General features: G+C 45.5%; 1 protein-coding gene across 1 annotated transcript; it reads left to right on the plus strand.

The window, feature by feature from the left end:
- The first annotated feature begins 2,387 nt into the window (after positions 1-2,387).
- On the plus strand, positions 2,388-18,963 carry LOC129863336 (transmembrane protein 47-like). The gene is made up of 3 exons (XM_055935241.1): positions 2,388-2,947; positions 6,439-6,579; positions 17,325-18,963. The coding sequence occupies exons 1-3, from the start codon at positions 2,752-2,754 to the stop codon at positions 17,504-17,506; spliced, it is 519 nt and encodes a 172-aa protein (XP_055791216.1). The 5' UTR covers positions 2,388-2,751; the 3' UTR covers positions 17,507-18,963.
- Positions 18,964-27,825: the final 8,862 nt, after the last annotated feature.

Consider the following 27,825-nt stretch of genomic DNA (forward strand, 5'->3'; position numbering starts at 1 on the left):
TGATTTGACAGGTTTTTCCAACACTTTTGATAAACAGCACAAAATATAAATATGTTTATAACAGTTAGGATCAGCCTGATCTCCCCCTTTAAATAAAGGACAAACCGTGGCTGCCTTCCAAGCAATGGGAACCTCCCCAGAGAGAAGAGACAGGCTTGGCGATTATGGGGGCAGCAACCTTAAAGAAGAATGGGTCTAAACCATCTGACCCAATGTTTTTTGGGGATCAAGTTTAAGGAGCTCCTTTAGCACCTCGGACTGACTGATCGCCTGCAGGGAGAAACTTTGTAGCGGGGCAGGGGATAAAGAGGGAGGTACATCGGGGCTAGACGCATTAGAAGGTGTGGGAGATGAGGAAATGTTGGACGGGCAAGGAGGCAGGGCTGAATCAAATAGGAATCCAGACTTAATGAAGTGGTGATTAAAGAGCTCAGCAATGCGCTCCTTGTCAGTAACAACCACATCATCAACTTTAAGGGACATGGGCAGCTGTGAGGAGGAGGCTTCATTCTCCAGGTCATTAACCATTTTCCAGAACTTCTTGGGGTTTAGACCCAGAGAGAGAACTCCTCCTTAAAGTAACTAACTTTGGCCGGATAGCCTGAGTGCACTGAGTGCACCAAAACATCTGGATTGGAGCTGTGAACCCACACTTTCAATTGATCCATTTTAGGTAATAAGCTTCTAGTGTTAACGTGCAGAAACCCCAGGCTTTTACGACAGCAGAAATCAGTGAAGCACATATTAGAGCACAAGTCAGAATTGGGGCTAGAAACAGTAGATGGGCACATTTCCAGATATCATCAACAGTAATACAATCAAGGTACAGCAGAGGACAGGGAGAGCTCTGCAGTGCTGATTTGTGACATCTGAATGTGCATCAGATGGCAACAAGATCATATGATACAGCAATTTCATCATGTACCATGAAGTTGCAGAAATGCCACGTGTCCATTTATATCAGTACATTCGTAACAACCTAACCATGATGCAACTTCTATTCTGTCAAATAAGCATCAGATAGCAAATTATCAAATCAAGTTTTATTTACCAATTTCGACACCCCATTGCCCTCCATACAAAATTCCTCACTTAGTAGGGTTATTGTCAAGGACAGATTTTGGGCGGAATAAAACCTCTCGCTTCGCCTCTTTATCTCTGAAATAACCAAACCACAGATGATCCATTATATTGGCCAGATACTCCATTGGCCGCTCTAACAATAAATACATTTAAGGCAGTCTGGTTGAGGCAAAGCCAGGTGGGACAATTCTAGCCAATGAGAGGGCAGATATGAGTGTGATAACAGGCACTACTCTGATATAAAGTGTTTTTTTCTCTCAAAGTTCCCAGGATGTCACATGTCCTACTTATACCAGTACAGTTGTAACAACCTAAGTATTCCGAAACTTATATTCGAGCAAATAACCCATTACATTTTTTGTTAACTAAATTTGACACACACTCATTGGGTTTTAGGCCCAGTTATCCCTCTCGCTTCGCCTTTTCCTCTCTGACCAAACAAAACTCAGGTGAGTTAATTTATAGCCTGCGGTCCAAACACTTAAAAGACACACCCTCTTCCACTTACCCTCGCCTTATGCCCTTGGGGGAATCCGTGTTTTTAGTTGGCTTTGCGAGTGTACAATTATGTTCACTCCGGGGCCTGAAACTCTCCATTAATTCAAATAGCGACTTTTGTACATCCGCTAAGACATACAAGTGTAAGTAAAAACGAATGCAAGTAAGTTAGAAATTGTGCTACTAATGCACATGACAGCACAAACACCTCTCTTAAAAGTGAATATGTTTTTGTTTGGTTATCTTTTGGAAATTGTAGAAATAAAACATTTTCCTTCAGCTAGTTCCAGCTAGGCAGGCTAACATTAGTTAGCTAATTAATTTTCTAGCTAACATACAGTAGGCGTATATTCATAATTATATATTCATATAAGTAGACATGCTGAAGCGCATATAAAGCACCCACAAGCTACCCGGTGGCGGAAAACACAATCATGGCGGGATGAACGAGTGACGAATTTCCAGCCAAGGGTGGTCCATTTAAAAGTAATTCCTTCCTCCCTCCCCCATCGCCCTGCAAGTGTATACTCGTCAGACGTCATGTTACGTCATCAGAAGTGTCCACTTAATTTAAAGGGGGAATATGGTGTCTTTTAAGTGTTTGGATAGCAACCATAGATTTGAGGTCCAGCCTCTGACCAGGTGGTCGTTATGGAACGGTCATGTGACCTTGTTAGAGGTGTTAGGCGACCAATGACTGGCGGGATGGTCCAACGTGGGGAGGAATTTGGGATTTTGATTGGTTTCCAGTCCATGGTATCCAAAACGCCTCCGTCTGTAATCTCGGTTAACCCAGAAGTAAAATCTCGAGTAATTTGGTCAACTACACGCATAATCTGCCCACAGGAGACTACTCCGTATTTAATCATTCTTATATTGATGGATCGTATATTTACATCCTTATCTCAACTGTAGTAGTGAAATTAGTTCCGCAGTGACTGTGGGAGCTGCCATATCAGTTGTCCAGATGGGGGCGCACGGGATCTGAGTAAAGCGCATTGTGCGCACAGACAGACGCGGGGAGGAGAGGACTTTATGAGGGGTTGCACCACAACTTGCTGTAGTCGATTCTGAACTTTCGGATCTGATCGTGCTTGAGGACCCTGTCGCAGCTTTTCTTTTCTCCTCAATTTCAACACGCGTGGATCCAAGTCAACTTAATATGAAAAAATGTCGATAAATGAAGTGTACGTTTTCCGACCGTTCAAATTGATTGCTTTACTTTGTGTATTTCTGGCATTGTGTCTGGACATCGTAGCGTTATTGAGCCCCGCCTGGGTAACGGCAGAGCGTTTTTCTTTGTCGCTATGGGAATCATGCACTGAAACAGAGGCTGGCTGGGGATGCCTTTCCACCCTCACATCTGGTAAGAAGCGATTAACGTTTTTTTCCTAAAGTTATTCTGTATCTTGATGTAAATCACGCCTTTCAAGTGGTTTTCTGTCCAGATGGAAAGGGGTCCCCATAATTAGTTAGAATCCTTTGACTCCCAAAATCGTGGGGAAGTAGGCCTTTGTTGGCATAGCATGATTTGGGACTATAGGAACCCAAACATTGTGATATTGGCCTTTAAAAATATATATTATTTCCCATCATCTGTTGTAAAACACGTTATAGAACCTGGCTATAAAGCCTGCCTTCATGCTGTGGCATGGACACTGGGGGTCATCTGTTGTAAAACACGTTATAGAACCTGGCTATAAAGCCTGCCTTCATGCTGTGGCATGGACACTGGGGGTCATCTGTTGTAAAACACGTTATAGAACCTGGCTATAAAGCCTGCCTTCATGCTGTGGCATGGACACTGGGGGTCATCTGTTGTAAAACACGTTATAGAACCTGGCTATAAAGCCTGCCTTCATGCTGTGGCATGGACACTGGGGGTCATCTGTTGTAAAACACGTTATAGAACCTGGCTATAAAGCCTGCCTTCATGCTGTGGCATGGACACTGGGGGTCATCTGTTGTAAAACAGGTTTTAGAACCTGGCTATAAAGCCCGCCTTCATGCTGTGGCATGGACACTGGGGGTCATCTGTTGTAAAACACGTTATAGAACCCGGCTATAAAGCCTGCCTTCATGCTGTGGCATGGACACTGGGGGTCATCTGTTGTAAAACACGTTATAGAACCTGGCTATAAAGCCTGCCTTCATGCTGTGGCATGGACACTGGGGGTCATCTGTTGTAAAACACGTTTTAGAACCTGGCTATAAAGCCTGCCTTCATGCTGTGGCATGGACACTGGGGGTCATATGTTGTAAAACACATTTTAGAACCTGGCTATAAAGCCTGCCTTCATGCTGTGGCATGGACACTGGGGGTCATCTGTTGTAAAACACATTTTAGAACCTGGCTATAAAGCCCGCCTTCATGCTGTGGCATGGACACTGGGGGTCATCTGTTGTAAAACAGGTTTTAGAACCTGGCTATAAAGCCTGCCTTCATGCTGTGGCATGGACACTGGGGGTCATCTGTTGTAAAACAGGTTTTAGAACCTGGCTATAAAGCCCGCCTTCATGCTGTGGCATGGACACTGGGGGTCATCTGTTGTAAAACAGGTTTTAGAACCTGGCTATAAAGCCCGCCTTCATGCTATGGCATGGACACTGGGGGTCATCTGGTGCAGTTAATTTATTTCACCTTTTATTTGACCAGGAAAAGCCCACTGAGAACCAGAGTCTCTTTTTCAGTTGTTTCTCTTTATCAAAGTTCTAGCATAGGCTATACAATGTTTAGTCTATACACATGAACAGACTGGCCCAGATGGATAGAAGAACAATGCGTGAATCAATCTGATTATAGTGAGAGAAATGTCTGGAATTTACGGTGAATTTCTATGTACATCATGGATGAAGAGATCAAACAATGGACCATTGTTAGTGTACTGTAATCGCTCTCGGTCCGGCTCCACACATGCGTGTCTACTGTAACATTTGCGTTCCAGGCCAGTGGTAATATTTTGCTCTCTGCCCTGTCAGTCAGAGCGCGCCAATATAGCGGAGTTTCGCCACCTATGTGAGTAATTCTCGAGATACAAGTAGCTGTTTAGGCCTATCGGTTCTCTTTTCGTGTCCTCACTGGTTTTTTGATCTTGCAATTTAAAGTTTTCTTTCTCCGATGAGAGTTGTCCCTATGACGTGATGTGCCATCTGGGTGCTCCACTGGCCTTTGTAAGCTTTGTGAATGCAGGTGGGTGTGTTCCACCTATTGTTGCTCCACTGGTGTAGGCCACTCTCTTTTTGTGAATGTCTCTCTCCCCCTCACTCTCTTTGAATGGGGGGTGGGGATTGAGGGTCCTTGGTTATGGACTGAAAGCATTATCATAGATAGATTTCACAGTTTGTTTTAAGGAGACAGAGTTCTCACACATTCCTACAGGGTTCAAGACACATTTAAGGGAGAAAAAAATCTTTCCTTTGTCCATAAAAATGTTTGAGAATGTGTTCTATCTATTTATGGCAACAACATGTTATCATATTGCACTACTGAAACCTATTGTTGGTCTCTTTCAATATCCCATGCTCCTTCCTAACAAGAGTTTCTTCCTTGTTCCCTTCTGCTTCTCAGTATCTCAGTAGCTGTTTTGTCTGAACCTCCAAGCAGAGTAGAATGTGCTGTTTGTTTTACCTGCAGGGAGAGCATTAGTGATGACATTACTGCCACTGCAGCCAGCTTTATGACTCTAGCACAGAGCAGAGAGGCTGGCAGGCAGTGGAGACTGAGACAGACACCAGATGGGTGCTGTGCTCAGGCGAGGCAGGTTAACCCTGACTGTCTCCTCTGTGCCCAGCCAGCGACACCCTCCCTCTCCCAACCCAGCTTGATGGTCCGTCTCTGTCAGAAAAACACCTGTCATTCTCCTGCCAGAGCCTCCTGCTATCCCCACCTCAGAGGTTTGTCTGGACAGACTGTGTCGTCAATGGAATGGTCTCTGTATTGTTCCTCTGGTCCATCCTGGTGTTGTGGTTGGTTCTAAGTCCAGCTCGTTTGAGTAGGGGTGAAATGAGGAACCATCATCATCCATCCCCAGTGGGTCTGCGAAGGCCTCTCATCTCACACAGCTTGATGAGGTGGAGCAGAGGGGGCATTATGAGCTGCTGTGATGGATCTCCTCCCCTCTGTTGTTGTGGTGGAATGTGGAGAGTGGGGGGGGGGGGGGGGGGGGGTGAATGTGAGGTTGGCCCTGAGAGATGAGCTTGTCCCTGGGCAGTGAGAGAGAACGCCTGCCTGGCGGAGCGCATTAGGACAAGGGCATCAGGGTTGTGGGGTTAACATTACAGGAGACAACGGAGTAAATGGCCTGGGAGGCAGAGAGAGACATGACAGAGGACAGACAGAGCCCATTAGCTGCCTCGAGGGGTGCTTCTCACAGTTCTCTGAGATGAGCCAGCCAACCGAGACGCAACAGACCTGAGGGAGAACTGAACAGTCAGCAGGATTTTGGAGCACTGTACCTCAGCACTTTCTGCACAGCCAGAACCTGGACAGAGGAGAGGCAGTGGCAGATGGGATGGAGGATATGGGAGAACCTTTTTGGCACATAGTCAAGTGAACATGTTTGAAGTAGCTGTATGAGTTAAACTCCCTGTTCACTGTCTGCTAACACTGACGAGGGGGAGCTGTGTGTGTTGGGGGATTTTAATATCTTTCTTGACCACAAACACACGTGTTTTGCGTTGTAACGAGCAGTAGGTTATTTGTTTCCTGCTTGTCTGTCATCACTGATCTGAGTTAATGGGGGATTCAACTCCACCATTGTCTGATTTCAGTGAGTGACTAGAGTAGGGTACCCTGTGAATCGATGGCGATGGTTGTCTGGAACGTGCGTGTCGGTAACATGTCTCCTCCTCCTGCAGACTGGCAGATCGCCACTCTGGTGCTGCTGCTGGCCGGTGCTGCGGTGACTCTGGTGACCTTCCTGGTGGCCCTCATCTCCCTGTGCCGGGGGACACACAGACAGCACTACCGCATGGTGGCCGTGTTCCTGTTCACTGCAGGTACATCCATCATGCTCCAACATAAACACCATACATGGACATACTGTACAACACTCTACAATAATCCACAACACCATCACTTATATCTCTAATGTTTCCACTATATTCATTTAGGAGCAAGGGCCAACCGCTGTTAAATTCTTGCCACCACTGCAAAAAATATGATGTTCATTTTTAATATATATACAGTACCAGTCAAAAGTTTGGAAACACCTACTTATTCCAGGGTTTTTCTTTATTTGTACTATTTTCTACATTGTAGAATAATACTGAAGAGATTAAAACTATGACATAACACATATGGAATCATGTAGAAACCAAAAATGTGTTAAACAAGTAGTCACGCTTTGCCTTAATGACAGCTTTGCACACTCTTGGCATTCTCTCAACCAACTTCATGAGGTAGTCACCTGGAATGCATTTCAATTAACAGGTGTGCCTTGTTAAAAGATCATTTGTGGAATTTATTTTCTTCTTAATGTGTTTGAGCCAATCAGTTGTGTTGTGACAAGGTAGGGGTGGTATACAGAAGATAGTCCTAGTTGGTAAAAGACCAAGTCCATATTATGGCAAGAACAGCTCAAATAAGGATTGCAAGAAATGTCACTCCATCATTACTTTAAGACATGAAGGTCAGTTAATGCAGAACATTTCTAAGAATTTTGAAAGTTTCTTCAAGTGCAGTCTCAAAAACCATCAAGCGCTATGATGAAACTGGCTCTCACTTCTCTGCTAAACAATTAATCAAATAGCCACCCGGACTATTTACATTAACCCCCCCCCCCCCCCCCATTTTTACACTGCTGCTACTCAATGTTTATTATCTGTGACAAATAAGGTTTGATTTATTGAAGTGCATAGAGATAACATGTATTTTTCCCTGTTCCTGTTCCCAATGGGCCATTCTAAATCTAAACAAATGTTACATATTAGTAAAGATGACAGAATTGTCTGACAGGTGAAAATATGATCACTTGATGAGAGGACACACAGCATGTGCAGCCTGAGGCAAGGAACAGAGATCAAGCATTTTGTTTTTGACTTTCTCAAATCATCAATAGCATATAGCCCATATACATATACATTTAGATTTCTAAGACATTCTAAGGTTTGTATCATTCACAACTAAAGTTGCCAAATAACTCAAAATCAAGGATATAGGACCTGTTTCAAATCATCACTTTTACGCTCCACATATTTGCACTCGCGCCGGAATGGGAAAAATATCACTATTTCTTTCAGTGAAGTTCAATTCTATTTTTCTTATTATAAAATCATATAAAATAATGGCATGGGACATAAACATATCTTGTCGGGTAAATGTGGAGCATAGCCAGATCTATGGCGTGGAGCATAGCCAGATCTATGGCGTGGAGCATAGCCAGATCTATGGCGTGGAGCATAGCCAGATCTATGGCGTGGAGCATAGCCAGATCTATGGCGTGGAGCATAGCCAGATCTATGGCGTGGAGCATAGCCAGATCTATGGCGTGGCGTTTTGAAGCTGTTCTGGCTCACGGTGACCCAACGCCCTATTAAGACGCTTTATGTTGGTGTTTCGTTTATTTTGGCAGTTACCTTTATTTTCCCTTCACACCACAGTTGGTCTACATAGACACATAATTACCATTTGAGAAAATGGTCACGTTTTTTGCACAAAGCTAAATAGACACTGACTGAGACTGAATGTGAGAGTGAGGTAGTGATGTGTTAAAAGTACCAATCTGTCTGTTTTTAATTGATTAGCACACAGCTCAGACACTCATACGTACCCCACAAGACATGCCACCAGAGGTCTTTTAAAAGTCTCCAAGTCCAGAACAGTGGCTAGTAAAAGCACAGTACTATATAGCGCTAGGATGGAACTCTCTTCCACCTCAGGTAACTCAAGCTAGGAGTAAAATCTAATTTTTTTTAAAGCGATAAAATAACACTTCACGTCACAACGGGGACTCACACACACACACACACACACACACACACTCTAAAACATGCACTCTACACACACCCACACACTATTCTTAGTAATGTGGTATTGTAATACTGTAATGGAGAAATCTACATTAATATAATGCACAGTTTTGTTTGATGTCATGTTTTATCTCTGTTTGGACCTCAGGACAGGAAGAGTAGCTGCTGCCTTGGCAACAGCTAATGTGAATCCTAATAAAATACTAAATACTAAAGTGTGGAGAAGGAGAAGGAGAGGGTGGGGAGGGGAGTTGGGTTTTAGCTAACTCTTTCTGTGGTGAGGGAGCTGTTGTGAGACCCAGAAAGCAGGCTGCTGTGTGCCAAGAAAAAGCAGCCACAGAATTTGCACAGTTACCAATGAAGAGAGGAATGTATTCCCTCCCCATAGCTCGCTCTTTCTTTTTCTCTCTCTCTCTTCTCTCTGCCTGCTCTTTTCCTTTTCAGGTTCAGTGAAACACAACAAATAGTCCTGGAATGACAGTGCAGAGGAGCACTCAACTCATAGTCATAGTTCAAAAAACAAATTTCACAATACTTTGTATTTTTCTTGTGTGAACTGTACTGTTGCAAATTAACAGCTGCATATTACAACCAATACATCACCATATAAAACATTCACAGAGGGGAAAAGCATAGTAGACTAGGGCTCCTGAGTGGCGCAGTGGTCTAGAGGCGTCACTACAGACCCTGGTTCAATTCCAGGCTGTATCACAACCGGCCGTGATTGCGAGTCCCATAGGGCGGCGCACAATTGGCCTAGCATCGTCCGGGTTAGGGTTTGGCCGGGGGTAGGCCTTCATTGTAAAGTAAGAATTTGTTCTTAGCTGACTTGCCAAGTTAAATAAAGGTTAAAATATAAGAAAGCAATATTAAAACACACATTGTTTTTGTTGTTTCTAATAATGAAAAACAAAAGGTGTGTCTGTGTGTTATGTGATGTCAGGAATAGAGTGGTGTACAGTGCAGTCAATACATCTTGTGGTTTGAAAACAATGATGAAGCAGAGACCACAGCCTTACTTGAGTGGTGCTCATTACAACTTTCCCCAATATAAAACGTGTTTATATAACAGACATGCATCCTGCTATGCCATTTATGTCGAATGCTAACATACCCTTACTCCTACTCCCTGTACTTTCTCTTCTTAGGCCTCAACACATATCTTTTCTAAGTGTTCTGTTTGGGAAGTGTTCTGCAAGTCCATTGGGACAGGTGTAAGGATGAATACAGCAAAACATTGGTTCCATCACAAGGTTACTTAAGCACGCTCTTGGAAAAACCTAAACAGCATGAAAGCCTGCAGTACTGTAGGAACAGTATGTAGTGGGGTAGATATGATGTCTGAGGCTTTTGCTGTTTGTCATTTGCTGAGAAATGTGTAAGAGGCAGTGCTTTCAGGCCTGGTGAGGATAAAGGTCTCCTTATGGCAGGAAAGCCCCCAGTCACAGGAGGGAGGCGGAGGGAGGGACCAGAAGGAGGGGAAGAGAGCCCTCCGTCACAGGGGAGAGGGAGAGAGCCCTCCGTCACAGGGGAGAGGGAGAGAGCCCTCCGTCACAGGGGAGAGGGAGAGAGCCCTCCGTCACAGGGGAGAGGGAGAGAGCCCTCCGTCACAGGGGAGAGGGAGAGAGCCCTCCGTCACAGGGGAGAGGGAGAGAGCCCTCCGTCACAGGGGAGAAGGAGAGAGCCCTCCGTCACAGGGGAGAGGGAGAGAGCCCTCCGTCACGGGAGAGAGGGGGGAGAGGGAGAGAGCCCTCCGTCACAGGGGAGAGGGAAAGAGCCCTCCGTCACAGGGGAGAGGGGGGAGAGGGAGAGAGACCTCCGTCGCGGGAGAGAGGGGGGAGAGAGCCCTCCGTCACGGGAGAGGGAGAGAGCCCTCCGTCACGGGAGAGAGAGGGGGAGGGAGAGAGACCTCCGTCACGGGAGAGAGCCCTCCATCACGGGAGAGGGGGGGAGAGGCTGAAAGCCAGCAGTCACGGGAGAGGGGGGGTAAAGGGAGAGAGCACTCCCTGATGGGAGTGAGCTCTCAGTCACGGGAGGGAGGGGGAGAGATGGGAGGGAGGGGAAGCGAGGGAAGGGGAGAGAGTGGTACATTTCCCAACCTTTCCCCTAGTCAGAGAAAAGCTTGGAGTCAATAGAGTTGTGCATAACTGCTGGCCAGAGTTACAGCCCCAGCCCAGCCGCTTCAGTCTGGCCTCCTTCAACAGAGTCATGTTCCTTGGCTTATGTCTCAGCCTACCCCCTTCTCCATCTCCTCCTCTCCTCCAGGCCCCGCCGCCTTGTACAGCAGGAAGGAAATAGGTGGTCTCAGTAAATTACACAATGTCCTCGCTCTGAGTCCAGTACTCACGTGTATACACACACACACACACACACACACACGTATACACACACACACACACACACACGTGTATACACACACTCACTCACACGTATTCACACTCATTCACACTCACTCACACGTATACACACTCACTCACACGTATACACACTCACAAGGAACAGTAATTAACATGTCTAGAGGGCCCACAGTGTGGTATTTCTCTCTTTTAACTAGGCGCCCTACTGTTTGACTCTAAAAGTAGGAAGAACACACATGCGTGATCGCACACACACGTATAAGCAGACATGTACACACACACACACACACACACACACACACAGCTTCCTGCTCTTAAAATGATTTATTAAGAATGAGTTGACTCAGAATGTGAGGAATGTGATGTGAGGGATGAGTTTACACAATGTGACCAAAGGGAGCCAAAGTGAATCATAACTTTAACAGTTGTAGCGTTATTAGATAAAAGTTCAATCATCTAACACTGGTGACTATTCCACAGGATGTACAGAAGACACTCACTGAGCTTCATAACAATCTGACAACTGTGTGGCAACTACTGTGTTAAACCTTTCCTGCTCCGCAAGTTGCACCGAACAATGTTAACACGATGTCCATAATGAAAGTTGTGTCGCTATAGGGATATTTCAGTGTGACGCGTCAGGTTTTCTATTATGACCTCTGCCACTACAGTCTATAGATAAGTTTGTGGGCATATGCACATCTTTAAAAACATAAAGAATACTAGTAAAGAACAAGAAGGCCTGCACACTGTTAAAGCTCCCAATTCACCTCTGTGTTGACAACGTTTCCATCCCAAACGGATCTTTGTCAGGTCAAACGTTGTCAATGAAGCGGTGAATTGGGATCTTTGTCAGGTCAAACGTTGTCAATGAAGCGGTGAATTGGAATCTTTGTCAGGTCAAACGTTGTCAATGAAGCGGTGAATTGGGATCTTTGTCAGGTCAAACGTTGTCAATGAAGCGGTGAATTGGGATCTTTGTCAGGTCAAACGTTGTCAATGAAGCGGTGAATTGGGATCTTTGTCAGGTCAAACGTTGTCAATGAAGCGGTGAATTGGGATCTTTGTCAGGTCAAACGTTGTCAATGAAGCGGTGAATTGGGATCTTTGTCAGTTCAAACGTTGTCAATGAAGCGGTGAATTGGGATCTTTGTCAGGTCAAACGTTGTCAATGAAGCGGTGAATTGGGATCTTTGTCAGGTCAAACGTTGTCAATGAAGCGGTGAATTGGGATCTTTGTCAGGTCAAACGTTGTCAATGAAGCGGTGAATTGGGATCTTTAACAGTGTTGTTTACTCTGCCACTACAGACTCAATACAGTCCAGTGGAACATTTGACTTTTCTCTGGAGTTGAGGATCATATGACAGTATTATGTCTACATAGAGCTAGTTATAGTACACGTGTCAGATCTTACACTGAACAAAAATATATTCGTGTTGGTCCCATGTTTCATCAGCTGAAATAAAAGATCACAACATTTTTCCATAGGCACAAAGAGCTTATTTCTCTAAAATGTTGTTCACAAATTTCTTTACATCCCTGTTAGTGAGCATTTCTACTTTGCCAAGATAATCCATCCACCTGACAGGTGTGGTATATCAAGAAGCTAATTAAACAGCATGGTCATAAAACACAATGCCACAAGATGTCTCAGGTTGAGGGAGTGTGTTATTGGCATGCTGACTGCAGGAACGTCCACCAGAGCTGCTGCCAGAGAACTTAATGTTAATTTCTCTACCATAAACTGCCTCCAACGTCTTTTTAGAGAATTTGGCAGTACGTCCAACCGGCCTCACAACCGCTGACCACGCCAACCCAGGACCTCCACATCTGGATTCTTCACCTGCGGTATCGTCTGAGACCAGAAATCCCGGACAGCTGATGAATCAGTGGGTTTGCACAACCAAAGAGTTTCTGCACAAACTGTCAGAATTCGTCACAGGGAAGCCCACCTGTGTGCTCGTCGTCCCCACCAGGTTCTTGACCTGACTGCAGTTCTGCGGCATAACTGACTTCAGTGGGCAAATGCTCACCTTCAATGGCCACTGACACGCTGTAGAAGTGTGATCTTCACAGATGAATCCTGGTTTCAGCTGTATCGGTCAGATGGCAGACAGCGTGTATGGCGTCGTGTGGGCGAGCAGTTTGCTGACGTCAGTGTTGTGAACAGAGTGCCCCATGGTGGCGGTGGGGTTATGGTATGGTGCAGGCATAAGCTACTGACAATGATCACAATTGCATTTTATCGAGGGCAATTTGAATGCACAGATATACCAGGACGAGATCCTAAGGCCCATTGTCGTGCCATTCATATTCCGCCATCACCGTTTCAGCATGAAAATGCACGGCCCCATGTCACAAGGATCTGTACACAATTCCTGGAAACAAAAAATGTCCCAGTGCTTCCCTGGCCTGCATACTCACCAGACATGGCACCCATTGAGCATGTTTGGGATGCTCTGGGTTGACGTGTACAACAGCGGGTTCCAGTTCCTGCCAATATCCAGCAACTTCGCACTGCCATTGAAGAGGAGTGGGACAACATTCAACAGGCCACAATTAACATCCTGATTAACTCTATGTGAAGGAGATGTGTCGCGCTGCATGAGGCAAATGGTGTCACACCAGATACTAACTGGTTTTCTAATCCACACCACTACCTTTTTTTAAAGATATCTGTGACCAACAGATGCATATCTGTAGTCCCAGTCATGTGAAATCCATAGATTAGGGCCAAAGGAATTTATTTAAATTGACTGATTTTGTTATATGAGCTGTAACATAATTGTTGCATGTTGGCATTTATATTTTTCATTGTAATTTGATCTTTCTTTTTTTTTGCTGATAGTTTTAAAGGTGAGCGTATTGCACTTTTCATGTAGCCTCATTTTTCCACATAATAGCATAACCACCGATCGAGCAACATTATGGACTATTATGCCGTAGGATTATTTTGCTACGACAATACTGGTCAAATTAAGATCCAGTATCTGTAGGCCTTTACCTAAATACTTCAGTACAGTGTGTAAAATACTGGACCAGAATTGTTTAATACAATGGCCTGTATTCATAAAGCGTCTGAGAGTAGGAGTTCTGATCTAGGATCAGGTGCCTGCTGTCCATATAAACCTATTAATTTTGACCTGAAAGGCAAAACTGATTTTAGATCAGCACTCGTCTGAGTTGCTTTGTGAATACGGGCCAATGAGCCTATATTTAGGCTGTGGTCAATAAAGCCCAAGAATGTTATGCCACAACCATTGAGCAGTACTCTACCATATGTTATACTCTGAGTCAACCGAAAGGAGGATGCATTAGAACGTTACAAGAGAACTAGAGATTGGATACAGGATGTTGTTTGTTTACTGTGTGGTGAAGTATGGGCCAGTGTGTTGTGCTGCAGTAATGAGTCTGGTGGGTGGTTTGTGCATGGTAGGGCGGTGGTATATGTTTCGTGATTATCCACTCATGGTGTGATTGTGATAACGTACAGAAACCTCACAATCAAGTGCTGACCGCATTACCTCCCCAGAGAATTCTCTTCGGTTATAGTCACAGCTGTGTATATTCCCCCTCAAGCCGATACCATGACGACCCTCATGGAACTACATTGGACTTTGTGCAAACTGGAAACCACATATTCTGCATTTTATTGTAGCTGGGGATTTTATCAAAGCAAATTTGAAGAAAACACTACCGAAGTTCTATCAACACATTGGCTTTAGTACTCACGCTGGGAAAACACTCGACCACTGCTATTCTCTCCTCACATATGCCTACAAGCCCTTCCCCCGACCTAACTTCGGGCAAATCAGATCACAACTCCATTTTGCTCCTCCCTTCCTATAGGCAGAAACTCAAACAGGAAGTACCTGTGCTAAGGTCTATTCAATACTCATCTGACCAATCGGAATCCATGCTTCAAGATTGTTTTGATCACGTGGACTGGGATATGTTCTGGGTAGCCTCTGAGAATAACATTGACGTATACACGGACATGGTGACTGAGTTAATCAGAAAGTGTATAGAGGATGTTGTTCCCACTGGGATTATTAAAACCTACCCAAACCATACACCGTGGATAGATGGCAGCATTTGCGCTTAACCATGGCAAGGTGACTGGGAATATGGTTGAATACAGTGTAGTTATTCCCTCCAAGGCAATCACACAGTGCCATCGACGTGGCCCACTCCCAAGGAATGTTGGCTCTTGTTCTCCGTGGCCGACGTGAGTAAGACATTTTATGCGTGTTAACCCTCACAATGCTGCCGTTCCAGACGGCATCCCTAGCCGCGTCCTCAGAGCATGCGCTGACCAGTTGGCTGGAGTGTTTACGGACATACTCAATCTCTCCCTATCCCAGTCTGCTGTCCCCACTTACTTCAAGAAGTCCACAATTGTTCCTGTACCCAAGAAAGCATAGGTAACTAAATGACAATCACCCCATAACACTCACTTCTGTCATCATGAAGTGCTTTGACAGGCTAGTTAAAGATCATATCACCTCTACCTTACCTGACATCCGAGACCCACTTCAATTTGCTTACCGCCCCAATAGGTCCACATACAATGCAATCGCCATTGCACTGGACACTGCCCTATCCCATCTGGACAAGAGGAATACCTATGTAAGAATGCTGATCATTGACTGTAGCTCAGCCTTCAACACCATAGTACCCTCCAAGCTCATCATCAAGCTCTTGGCCCTGTGCATCTTGGGTCCACCCCTCTAACTCAATCATCAAGTTTGCAGACAACACAACCATAGTAGGCCTGATTACCAACCATGGCAAGACAGCCTACAGAGAGGACATGAGGGGCTGGTGGAGTGGTGCCAGGAAAATAACCTCTCCCTCAATGGCAACAAAACGAAGGGGCTGATCATGGACTTCAGGAAACAGCAGAGGGAGCACGCCCTTATCCACATCAACGGGACCGCAACAGCGCCTCTTCAACCTCAGGAGGCTGAAGAAATTTGGCTTGGCCCCTAAGAACCTCACAAACTTTTACAGATGCACAATTGAGAGCATCCTGTCGGGCTGTATCACCACCTAGTACGGTAACTGCACCGCCCGCAACCGCAGGGCTCTCCAGAGGGTGGTGCAGTCCGCCCAACGCATCACCGGGGGCACACTGCCTGCCCTTTAGGACACCTACAGCACCTGATGTCACAGGAAGGCCATAAAGATCATCAAGGACAATAACCACCGAGCCACGGCCTGTTCACCCTGCTATCATTCAGAAGGAGAGGTCAGTACAGGTGCATCAAAGCTGGGACCGAGATACTGAAAAACAGCTTCAATCTCAAGGCCATCAGACTGTTAAATAACCATCACTAGCTGGCTACCACCCGGTTACTGAACCCTGTACCTTAAATGCTGCTGCCCTATATACATAGACATGGAATCACTGGGCACTTTAATAATGTTTACATACTGCTTCACTCATTTCATATGTATATACTGTATTCTATTCTACTGTATTTTAGTCAATGCCACACCGATATATTTCTTAATTCCATTATTTTACATTTTGATTTGTGTGTATTGTTGTTAGATATTACTGAACTGTTGGAGCTAGAAACACAAGCATTTCGCTACACCAGCAATAACATCTGCTAAATATGTGTATGTGACCAATAAAATTGGATTTGATTTGATTAGTTGGCTGCAGGCTGCAGTAATGAGCCCGGTGAGTGTGTTGTGCCTGGTAGTTGGCTGCAGTAATGAGCCCGGTGGGTGTGTTGTGCCTGGTAGTTGGCTGCAGTAATGAGCCCGGTGGGTGTGTTGTGCCTGGTAGTTGGCTGCAGTAATGAGCCCGGTGGGTGTGTTGTGCCTGGTAGTTGGCTGCAGTAATGAGCCCGGTGGGTGTGTTGTGCCTGGTAGTTGGCTGCAGTAATGAGCCCGGTGGGTGTGTGGTGCCTGGTAGTTGGCTGCAGGCTACAGTAATGAGCCCGGTGGGTGTGTTGTGCCTGGTAGTTGGCTGCAGGCTACAGTAATGAGCAGCTGTTGGGCCTCTGAGGGTAGGAGCAGACAGAGTGTGATAGGACCTGTGGAGGAGGAACAGGGTTTATAGAGTGTAGTGGACGCTGGGTAAGGGTTGGGTTGTGATATCTATCTACCACCCTTTTCCTGGCCTTGGCTTTTGTCCCCTCTCTGACTCACACACAGCTCCAGTTTCCCATCAGCAGCCTTGGCATAAATGGTTCTCTACCTGCACACAGGTAGCCATTCATTCATACAACAAAGAGCCTTGTCAGGCAAGCAGAAGTGATGATGGCTATCTGGTGATGTTCCCTTTACCATCTCACATAGTATACAGAGATAGTAGACATAGGTACATTGTCTAATTGCTAAAATGCTAACTCACAGAAAGATGTAAATATGTTATCTGTTTTTTCCCCCCTTTCTTTCAGTGGTCCTTCAGGCCTGTGCACTGGTCCTCTACCCAATCAAGTTCATTGATGGAACTGTCCTCCAGACCTACCATGAGTTCAACTGGGGCTACGGACTGGGCTGGGGAGGCACCATCTTCATGCTAGGGGGAGGCATCCTCTTCTGCCTCCGGACGGACATGTACGAGGACGCTATGTACTGAATCCTCTCTCTCTCTCCTACTCTCTATATCTCTCTCTTGTTCTTTCTGTCACACACACAAACAAATATTGACATTCACTCTCTTGTGCGACAACACACCCACACAAACACATCCTTCCTCTGCCCACATAGACAAGCTTCGACACCTACATACAGTACATCTCTGTTATTTATAGACAGCGTGTGAGGGCTCCTGGCTCTGGCTGATCAGCAGGAGAGATGAAGTCGGAGGAGCAGCTGTGTGGAGAGAATGTCTGCCTGTCCCCAGTGGGGTGCCAGAGACCCTCACCACGGTCAGATAGACAGCCATGATGTTAAATCACAGAAATGGTTTTGGACAGACGGGCCACTCGACCTATGAACTTTTCTACAGCGCATCCCATGAATCTCCATTTGTAGAGCAACAAGAAAGTAGATTCTCTGAGCCCTACCCTCTGGGCTGAGGTGTTTATATAGGGGATTGTTACAGTATATGGGCCATCCCACCAGTTCGGTGCCTTTTGAAAAAAATTACTTTTGATTTCACATTTTAACATTCTGTCATAAAGAGCAAATGTTCAACTTAATAAAAGTTTTCCCATCTCAAAATAAATAAAAAAGACAATAGAAAGTGCCTATTAAGTGCCAAATAAAGTAACAGTGTTGACAATTGAATCTTAAATCAGCCATGGATCCTGTTTTGACTTGGGAAAGGAAGCTTGTTGTTTGCAACAGGGAGGGGCAATTGAATGCAAGCTTCACCAAAACGGTTTAATTGTTTAAACATTTCTAGTATATCTATCTATGGGTAACAGGGTTGATGTGTTGTGCTCGACCCCTCACTTTCCACCACGACACCAGAAAATGTCTAATAGGAGTAGAGCCAGCTCACCTGCTTTTACACTATGATTTGACTATTAATTACTAATGACTACTAAATTTCAGAAATAATTTTGTCAAAGCAACTTCATAACTAGGGCTTTACAATGATGGTGAAAACGTACAGAATTTTCGGGTTAAGTGGGTTAAAATATTACAAGTCACAGAGGGTGCATGGAGGGACATGTCAAAATACACAATTTGGGCTCTTTAGCAAGTCTTTATTCATATAAAAAATGTGATTTTATAGAATTCTCCATGTGGTCTATATTCATTTAATATAAAAGTATATTAATATGTAATAATGTTTATTTAAAATAGCAAATGGATGCAAAAGGCACTCTTAGTGGAACGACCCATATATTCTTTTGTGTATTTTTTTGTGATGACAACTAATATTGTTAATGTATTGATGGTATCATTTATCTTGCTATCTATTCTCCCACAGGAAGATATATATATTTTATGTATTACTGTTTCATAATTGCAGTTTCTGAACACTGAGAACTTAAAATGGGTGAATCCCAAAACATGCCTGGTTTTCTAACTCCTCCTGACATTTGTAGTGTAAAATAAACAGTACTGATATATATGCAATAATGACCAAACGCTTCTCATTTGTTTTAAATTATTACAGCAGTCTTAAGCGTTTTCTCTAGATTATGTCAAATGCTTTGCAAATTGATTTGGTGGTCTGAACATATGCACAACTATGAAGAGTGAAAGTCATGTGAACATTCATAACATAGTCTTTGAACAGTATAGTTCCAGTCATAACTCTGGCCCAGAAATACCCCGTGAAAACTATGGCAGGAATGTACCACTGAGGAGAAAGGTAAATGATCGGTACCTCGCTTTGGAGGAAGCGGCATGGCAGGGAGCCACTTGCAAACTCTTACATGTCTGCACCATTCTATCATGACCCAGCACACAAGGACCTCGCAGGCCAGAACGAAACAGCCGCAGCAGGGCAAGTATCGTTGTCATTACCAGTGTGACTGCTTGCGGCTAAATGGGACGTGGGAATGAGACTCCTGGGCTGGAGCGTAATGAGGTTCGGAGCTATTGGCTGGCAGGTTATTGATGGTCTCTCAGGGCTTCACACAGACACTTATAGTGGTTCCTGTCCACTAGATGAAAGTGGGGCCAAACAACAATGGCAAAATAGTTCAGGACCCCACCATTTATTACATGCCTATTGTGCTATTAGAGTGGTGCAGTATCATTATTGCCTATTTTGACATTTTGAATCTTCGGGACCTAATGAATATGTAAATATCAAACACGTCCCAAGCACGTCTCATTTGTGAAATTCTCATTTGACAGAATGTGGGTAGATTTGGGTATAACAAAACATTCAAGTGAAAGTCATTCTACTAGATTCAGTCCAACCCTCTTCCCTTTTCCTCCCTGCATTCCTTTAAACACTTGTAACTACTGTTCCATATAATCCCATTTCCTCCTGTATATTCCACAGAAGCTCAGGGTTAAATAAACAAGTCATTTAAAACAGCCCCCTGAATGGAAAGCTTGATTACGTGAAGTCAAGCTCTCCGTTCAGGGGCTGTTTTAAATGACCTGTTTATTAGTTCCTCAAAACAAACCATCAGGGTTGCTGTTCCCCCTCTGTGACTCCAGACTGTTTTCCCTGCAGGATGTCTTTTTAAGGCAGAGAGAGAAATGGAATGCACTGCCTGGGATTCTGTTTCAGTGCAGCACATCTCATCTGGATTCAATTCCCTGGGATACTGAGGACTGTGATCAAATTTGCCTTGATATTTTTTGAAGAAAAACGATGGCTTTCTCAGCGAGGGAGGTCTTGTTGTGTCTGGGGTCCTAGCATAGTTGCTGTGTGACTGACTGTGTGTTCAGTAGAGTAGGAACCAGAGGAGTTGCCCCCCAGTACTCAGCTGTTCCTCCTGAACCACTAACTCTCAGGTGTCAGGTGGAGAGTCAGCCCACCTGGTGCCTCTTTCCTGTGTCATGGGCTCACTCCTCTCCTCTCCCTGGCCAGCAGAGCACACATTGCAGCAGCTGGGACTCCCTGCCTTGAATGGGGTCATCCATCCTCAACACCATCTAACTAGTTTTACTGCATCAGTGATAAAAGGGCCCATTTTCCTGTGTGAGGATGCTCTTGTAGAATACGTCTTCCACGGCGTCGGCCTCTGTCCCCAAGCTGTCAGCAGCTTCTTATAGGAGTCTGGAAGGTGTTAGGTCAAATGGATCTTTAGCCTCTCTGATAGTTACTGAAGTGGCTGTTCTAGGGCCAAAGTTTATATTTTTTTATTATTTCTTTATTACTTTTGAAGAATTCATGGACTGCAGCTTGTTGGTTAGGGGGTCATGGTCACGTGGTGTGGTGTATTGGGTACATATACTCTACATGGGGGGGCTTCTATAGAATGACAGGTATGCAGCTGTGTTACACTAAGGTGTGTCCTCGGTTGTAACTGAGGAGTCTAAGTTATCTGTAGCTCATTACATATTGGGTTTGGTAGCAAAGGCATGGCCTTGTCTTTAGCCTGCATTTATTTGACCACGCATACACCCACTTATGAATAGACAATAAAAGTTTGCACAAACACTGTCAATTCAAAACCATAAACAACAAACCATAAACCGTATGGAGCTAAATTACATGTTTACTGCCACAATTGTTTTGTTTACTTTACAATCTCTCTCATTATGGTAGGTAGAGCATCCCACAGCATTGAGGTCATTGGAGCAATGATCCCGTTTCACAGTCTGACCACACCTGCACTATAAACACATCTCCTTCTCGACTTCTAGTGGACAAATATAACACTGCGATACTGCTGGGAAAAGGCACGGCCTCATTGGCCTGATAAAATAAGTTGTGTCATTCTTGAATTGCAGTGGCATTTGGGCATGCATTTTGGAAAAAATTTACTGAATTTTTCTCGATTTGTATTTTATTTAAATGGATTTGAGTACATCTTCCCATTCTAAATCAACTAATATGGTCGTTTAATTACTTTAAATCATTTGTAACATTATGATAACATTGTACCACCAGTAGTAGTACTAACAATAATGTTGGTAACACCAATTATACACTTTAGGTAAATTAGGATTTTTTAAATGGAAGGCACAAATGTTCAAATCTAAGGTCATCAATCCTTTAAAAATCATTTACGAAAGCGATAAGATTCATAATTTTGCTCACAATGTTATTTCCCTTCATTTAAAAAAACAGGTTACACTTTTTATTTTACCACCAAATTATCATTTGAATCCTGAAATCTATGACAAATTAGATTTGATTAGCTAATAATTTTCTTAAACATAAACCTCTCCCCTAGTTTTCTACTGGAGGAAAAGGTCCTTGTATAACTTTGTAATACTGGAAGTGATTTTCAAGGCGGAAACTCCAATGATATACAACTGAGGGACACACATTATATAAAATAGGTATTCTAATAGCCTTCTTTGTTTTTATTGCTCTACCAGGTATTCCCAAACTACACCAAATCAAAACAGTCCATTTATATTTTCCAACGGGGCTATGCATTTGGGTGAGTTTTTTTTCTCGCCTGAGTAGCTTCGTTTCACTGGCAAAAACAAAATGAAACCATCTAGTGTTCAGCGAAATAACAATGTCAAATACAGGTAGCCTAGTCAAATAATTAACATCCAATCACATTAACCATTAATCTCTCGCGGGAAACCTTCACTCTTGCGCAGACATTTAGAAACGAAACATGACAATTTGAAAAATAAGCCACGGGAGTTTTTTGAGTGAGAATAAAGACGACTTTCGAGTAGTAAGACATCTATAAAAGCAACAGATACCATTAATAAGAAGGGTCTAGAAGTGTCTTATATGGTGAGTTACCGAGTGGCTAGGACAGGCAAGCCCCATACTATTGTGGAGGACTTAATTCTTCCTGCTGCCTCGGATATGGCTCGGATAATGCTGTGGGAAAAGGCCCCAAAAACTATACAGACAATGTCTTCATCAAACAACACTGTTTCACGACGCATCAGTGACATGGCAGGAGATGTTTACAAACAAGTACTGCTTCGCATACAAGCCAGATGAGTCAACAGACCTCATCTGGGCCTGGCACAGCTCCTGGTATATGTCTGTTACGTTTATGGGGGGTAAATTAAGAAAGACATCCTCTTCTGCAAACCACTGAACACCAGGACAACATGAGAGGATATTTTAAAGTACTGGACAGCTTTGTGACATCAAATGGACTTTGGTGGTCAAGATGTGTTGGTATCTGTTTTGATGGCGCAAAAGTCATGACAGGGAGACATAGTGGAGTGGTAACGTGCATGCAAGCAGTTGCTCCTGACGCTACTTGGGTACACTGCAACATCCACTGAGAGGCTCTTGCTGCCAAAGGGAATGCCTGACAGCTTGAAAGACATTTTGGACACTACAGTAAAAATGGTTAACTTTGTTAAAGCAAGGTCCCTGAACTCTTGTGTATTTTCTGCACTATGCAATGACATGGGCAGTGACCATGTAACACCTTTACAACATACAGAAGTGCGCTGGTTATCAAGGGGCAAGGTATTGACACGTTTTTTTGAATTGAGAGAAGAGCTTAAAGTTTTCTTTACTGACCATCATTTTCACTTGTCTGACCGCTTGCATGATGACGAGTTTCTCACACGACCTGTCTGGGTGATATTTTTTCTCGCCTGAATGATCTAAATCTAGTATTATAGGGACTCTCTGCAACTATATTAAATGTGTGGAACAACATTGAGGCTATGATTAAAAAGTTGGAGCTCTTTTCTGACTCCATTAGCAAGGAAAACACAGGTCTTTCCATCATTATATGATTATTTTGTGTGCAAATGAACTCAAGCTTACGGACAATGTCAAATGTCATATAGTGAAGCGCCTGAGGTAGCTGGGTGCGCAATTACGCAGGCACTTTCCAGAAACGGGCGACACAAACAGCTGGATTCGTTGTCCCTTTCATGCCCTGCCTCCAGTCCACTTACCGATATCTAAACAAGAGAGCCTTTTCGAAAATGCAACAAGCGGTTCTTTGAAAATTGAATTTAATCAGAAGCCACTGACAGATTTCTAGATAGGGCTGCGCTCAGAGTTTCTTGCCTTGGCAAATCGCGCTGTTAAGACACTAATGCCTTTTGCAACTACATACCTATGTGAGAGTGGATTCGCGGTCCTCACTAGCATGAAAACGAATTACAGGCACAGACTGTGTGTGGAAAGTTATTTAAGACTGAGACTCTCCAGTTATGTGCATCCTTTCAAGCACACCCTTCTCATTAATTAACCTGTGGTGAGTTATTCACAATTGTGTTATATGTAAGATGGCTAAATAAAGAGCAAAATTATTGATTATTATTATATTATTATTTGTGCCCTGGTCCTATAAGAGCTATTTTTCACTTCCCACAAGCCGGGTTGTGACAAAAACTGTCATTCATTCTTATATTTAATAAATGTATCGTATAGTGTGTGTGTGTGGCTGGCTTACAATGATGGCAAAAACAACATTTGAGAGTGCGCTGACCCTGGTTGTTAGGTGTGTATAAGGGAGGCGAAGTCAGGTGCAGGAGAGCAGAGTGAAATAAATAGGCGCACTTTAATTCCGTTCCACAAATGACATACATGAAAAATCAACGTGCCAAAATAACACGGAAACAATAATAAAGTATAGCGCCAGACAAAACACCAACTAACAATAAACAATTACACACAAAGACAATTAGGGGAACAGGGGACTAAATACATTCAGTATGATTAGGGAATAAAAACCAGTTGTGTATGGAACAAGACTAAACAAATGGAAAGATGAAAAATGGAGCGGCGGTGGCTAGAAAGCCAGTGACGTCGATCGCCGAACGCCGCCCGAACAAGGAGAGGAGTCTTGTGACAGTACCCCCCCGTCCCCCGTCCCTTACGCGCGGCTCCAGCGGCGCGCCGACACCGGCCTCGGGGACGACCCGGAGGGCGAGGCACAGGGCGATCTGGCCGGCGACGGTGAAACTCCCGCAGCAGTTCGGGGTCCAAAACATCCGCAACCGGAACCCAGCAACTCTCCTCCGGACCGTACCGCTCCCACTCCACGAGGTACTGAAGGCCCCCTGCCTGATGCCTCGAATCCAGGATGGAACGAGCGGAGTACGCCGGGGCCCCCTCGAACCTCCCGCACCTCAGATTCCTGGAGCGGACCAACCACCACCGGCCTGAGGAGAGACACATGGAACGAGGGGTTAATATGGTAATCAGAGGGAAGCTGTAATCTGTAACACACCTCGTTCACCCTCCTCAGGACTTTGAATGGCCCCACAAACCACGGACCCAGCTTCCGGCAGGGCAGGCGGAGGGGCAGGTTTCAGGTCGAGAGCCAGACCCGATCCCCTGGTGCGAACACCGGGGCCTCACTGCGGTGATGGTCCGCACTGGTCTTTTGGCGTAGTGCGGCTCTCTGGAGGTGAACATGGGCGGCCTCCCATGTCTCCTCCGCGCGCTTGAACCAGTCGTCCACTGCAGGAGCATCGGTCTGACCCTGATGCCACGGTGCCAGAACCGGCTGGTACCCCAATACGCACTGAAAGGGGGAGAGGCCAGTGGAGGAGTGGCGAAGCGAGTTCCGCGCCATCTCGGCCCAGGGCACGAACGCCGCCCACTCCCCCGGCCGGTCCCAGCAATAGGACCGCAGAAACCTGCCCACATCCTGGTTGACTTTCTCTACCTGCCCGTTACTCTCGGAAAACCCGAGGTGAGACTGATCGAGACCCCCAGACGCTCCATAAACGCCTTCTAGACTCTCGACGTGAACTGGGAACCCCGATCAGACACTATATCCTCAGGCAGCTCGTAGTGCTGGAAGACGTAGTAAACAGGGCTTCCGCAGTCTGTAGGGCCGTAGGAAGCCCGGGCAGAAGGAGGAGACGACAGGACTTAGAAAAACGATCCACAACAACCAGGATCGTAGTGTTTCCCTGTGAGGGAGGAAGATCTGTTAGGAAATCCACTGACAGATGTTACCAATGTCGTTGTGGAACGGGTAAGGAATGTAGCTTACCTCTGGGCAGGTGTCCCGGAGCCTTACACTGGACACACACCGAGCAGGAGGAATCATAAACCCTCACGTCCTTTGCCAAGGTGGGCCACCAGTACTTCCCAGTCAGACAGAGCACGGTCCGACCGATCCCCGGATGACCAGAGGAGGGAGACGTGTGGGCCCAATAGATCAACTGGTCACAGACAGCAGACGGAACGTACATACGCCCAATGGGACACTGGAGGGGAGCGGTCTGTGTACGCAACGCCTGCTCAATGTCCGCATCCAGCTCCCACATGACCGGCGCTACCAGGCAGGAGGCCAGGAGTATGGAAGTCTGATCCATGGGCCGCTCCTCTGTGTCATACAGTCGGGACAGTGCGTCTGCCTTCTTATTCTGGGAACCTGGTCTGTAGGATAGGGTAAACACAAAACGGGTAAAGAACATGGCCCACCTTGCCTGACGAGGATTCAGTCTCCTCACTGCCCGGATGTACTCCAGGTTGCGGTGATCAGTCCAGATGAGGAAAGGGTGTTTAGCCCCCTCAAGCCAATGTCTAAACGCCTTCAACGCTTTAACCACAGCCAACAACTCCCGGTCCCCCACATCATAGTTACGCTCCGCCGGGCTGAGCTTCTTCGAGAAGAAAGCACAGGGGCGGAGTTTCGGTGGTGTACTCGAGCGCTGTGAGAGCACGGCTCCTATCCCAGCCTCGGACGCGTCCACCTCCACTATGAATGCCAAAGAGGGATTCAGATGGGCCAGCACGGGAGCCGAAGTAAACAGAGCTCTTAGCTGCCCAAAAGCCCTGTCCGCCTCAGCCGACCACTGCAACCTTTCAGGACCCCCCTTCAGCAGTGAGGTAATGGAAGCAGCAACCTGGCCAAAACCCCGGATAAATCTCCAGTAGTAATTGGCAAACCCTAAAAATCGCTGCACCTCCTTTACCATGGTGGGAGTCGGCCAATTACACCCGGCTGCAATGCGGTCACTTTCCATCTCCATCCCTGATGTGGAAATGCGATACCCTAGGAAGGATATGGCCTGCTAAAAGAACAGGCATTTCTCAGCCTTGACGTACAGGTCATGCTCCAACAGTCGTCCAAGTACCCTGCGCACCAAGGACACATGCTCGGCGCGTGTAGCGGAGTATATCAGAATGCCATCAATATAGTTGGTCAAAGGAGATGGTGGCATCCCTGCAGGCCAGCTCACGTCGGACGTCCTCTTGCAGGCTGCACCGATAGTGGTCGATGAGGGCCCTGTCATTCCAGCCTGCTCCGGCGACCAAGGTCCGGAATTCCAGTGTGAATTCCTGGGCGTTCCTCGTCCCCTGCCTTAAATGGAAGAGCCTTTCTCCCGCCGCTCTACCTTCGGGCAGATGGTCGAAGACGGCCCGGAAGCGACGGGTGAACTCCTCGAAGTGGTCCAGCACTCCAGCACTCTTCCTGTGAGGCAGGAGACGAGGGCAGCCACTCTCTCCCTTCCCGAGGGAGCTGGGTACACAGTGACCAGGTAGAGGTCCAGTTGTAACAGGAATCCCTGGCACTGTGCTGCCGTCCCATCATATTCCCTGGGAAAGGAGAGACGTATCCCACTGGAACTGGCTCCGGACGGGACGGGTGGAGGCAACCCCGGTTGTGCTGGTCGAGGCACTGGAGAGAACTCCTGTCTCTCCCAGCTGGTCATGGTTTGAACAACGCTATCCATCATGGCACCAAGATGATTTAACATTGCCGAATGTTCCTGGACGCACTCCTCGACTCCTCTAACCGGGGTACCTGCTCCTACTGACTCCATGGTGGGTGTGTAATTCTGTTAGGTGTGTATAAGGGAGGCAAAGTCAGGTGCAGGAGAGCAGAGTGAAATAAATAGGCGCACTTTAAATCCGTTCCACAAATGACATACATTAAAAATCAACGTGCCAAAATAACACGGAAACAATAATAAAGTATAGCGCCAGACAAAACACCAACTAACAATAAACAATTAAACACAAAGACAAGTAGGGGAACAGAGGACTAAATACATTCAGTATGATTAGGGAATGAAAACCAGGTGTGTATGGAACAAGACAAAACAAATGGAAAGATGAAAAATGGAGCGGCGGTGGCTAGAAAGCCGGTGATGTCTATCGCCGAACGCCGCCCGAACAAGGAGAGGAGCCGACTTCGGCGGAAGTCGTGACTCTGGTGCTAGAGGGGAAACGTAGCTGGGGATTGAATGTTTGAAGGGGTACGGGACTATGAAAAGTTTGGGAACCACTGCTCTATGCAATATATTAGACACTTGTGTTTACTTTCCAATATTCAAAATAATAGATATCTCTTAATCCCCAAAACATGTCTCTACAACTTTACACATCACTACTGGAACAAGCCAATTTGTTTACCTTAAACAATGCATAAACATAAGATTTTGCAGTATAAATGGCTA

The sequence above is a fragment of the Salvelinus fontinalis genome, chromosome 10 (genome assembly GCF_029448725.1).
Source record: "Salvelinus fontinalis isolate EN_2023a chromosome 10, ASM2944872v1, whole genome shotgun sequence".
Lineage (NCBI taxonomy): Eukaryota > Metazoa > Chordata > Actinopteri > Salmoniformes > Salmonidae > Salvelinus > Salvelinus fontinalis.

What these genes read in the sequence shown, in the direction of transcription:
- LOC129863336 (XM_055935241.1), top strand. Translation starts at nt 2,752, where the DNA reads ATGTCGATAAATGAAGTGTACGTTTTCCGACCGTTCAAATTGATTGCT. An exon ending in CCTTTCCACCCTCACATCTG is followed by an intron (nt 2,948 to 6,438) that starts GTAAGAAGCGAT and finishes CTCCTCCTGCAG; the next exon opens with ACTGGCAGATCGCCACTCTG. An exon ending in CGTGTTCCTGTTCACTGCAG is followed by an intron (nt 6,580 to 17,324) that starts GTACATCCATCA and finishes CCTTTCTTTCAG; the next exon opens with TGGTCCTTCAGGCCTGTGCA.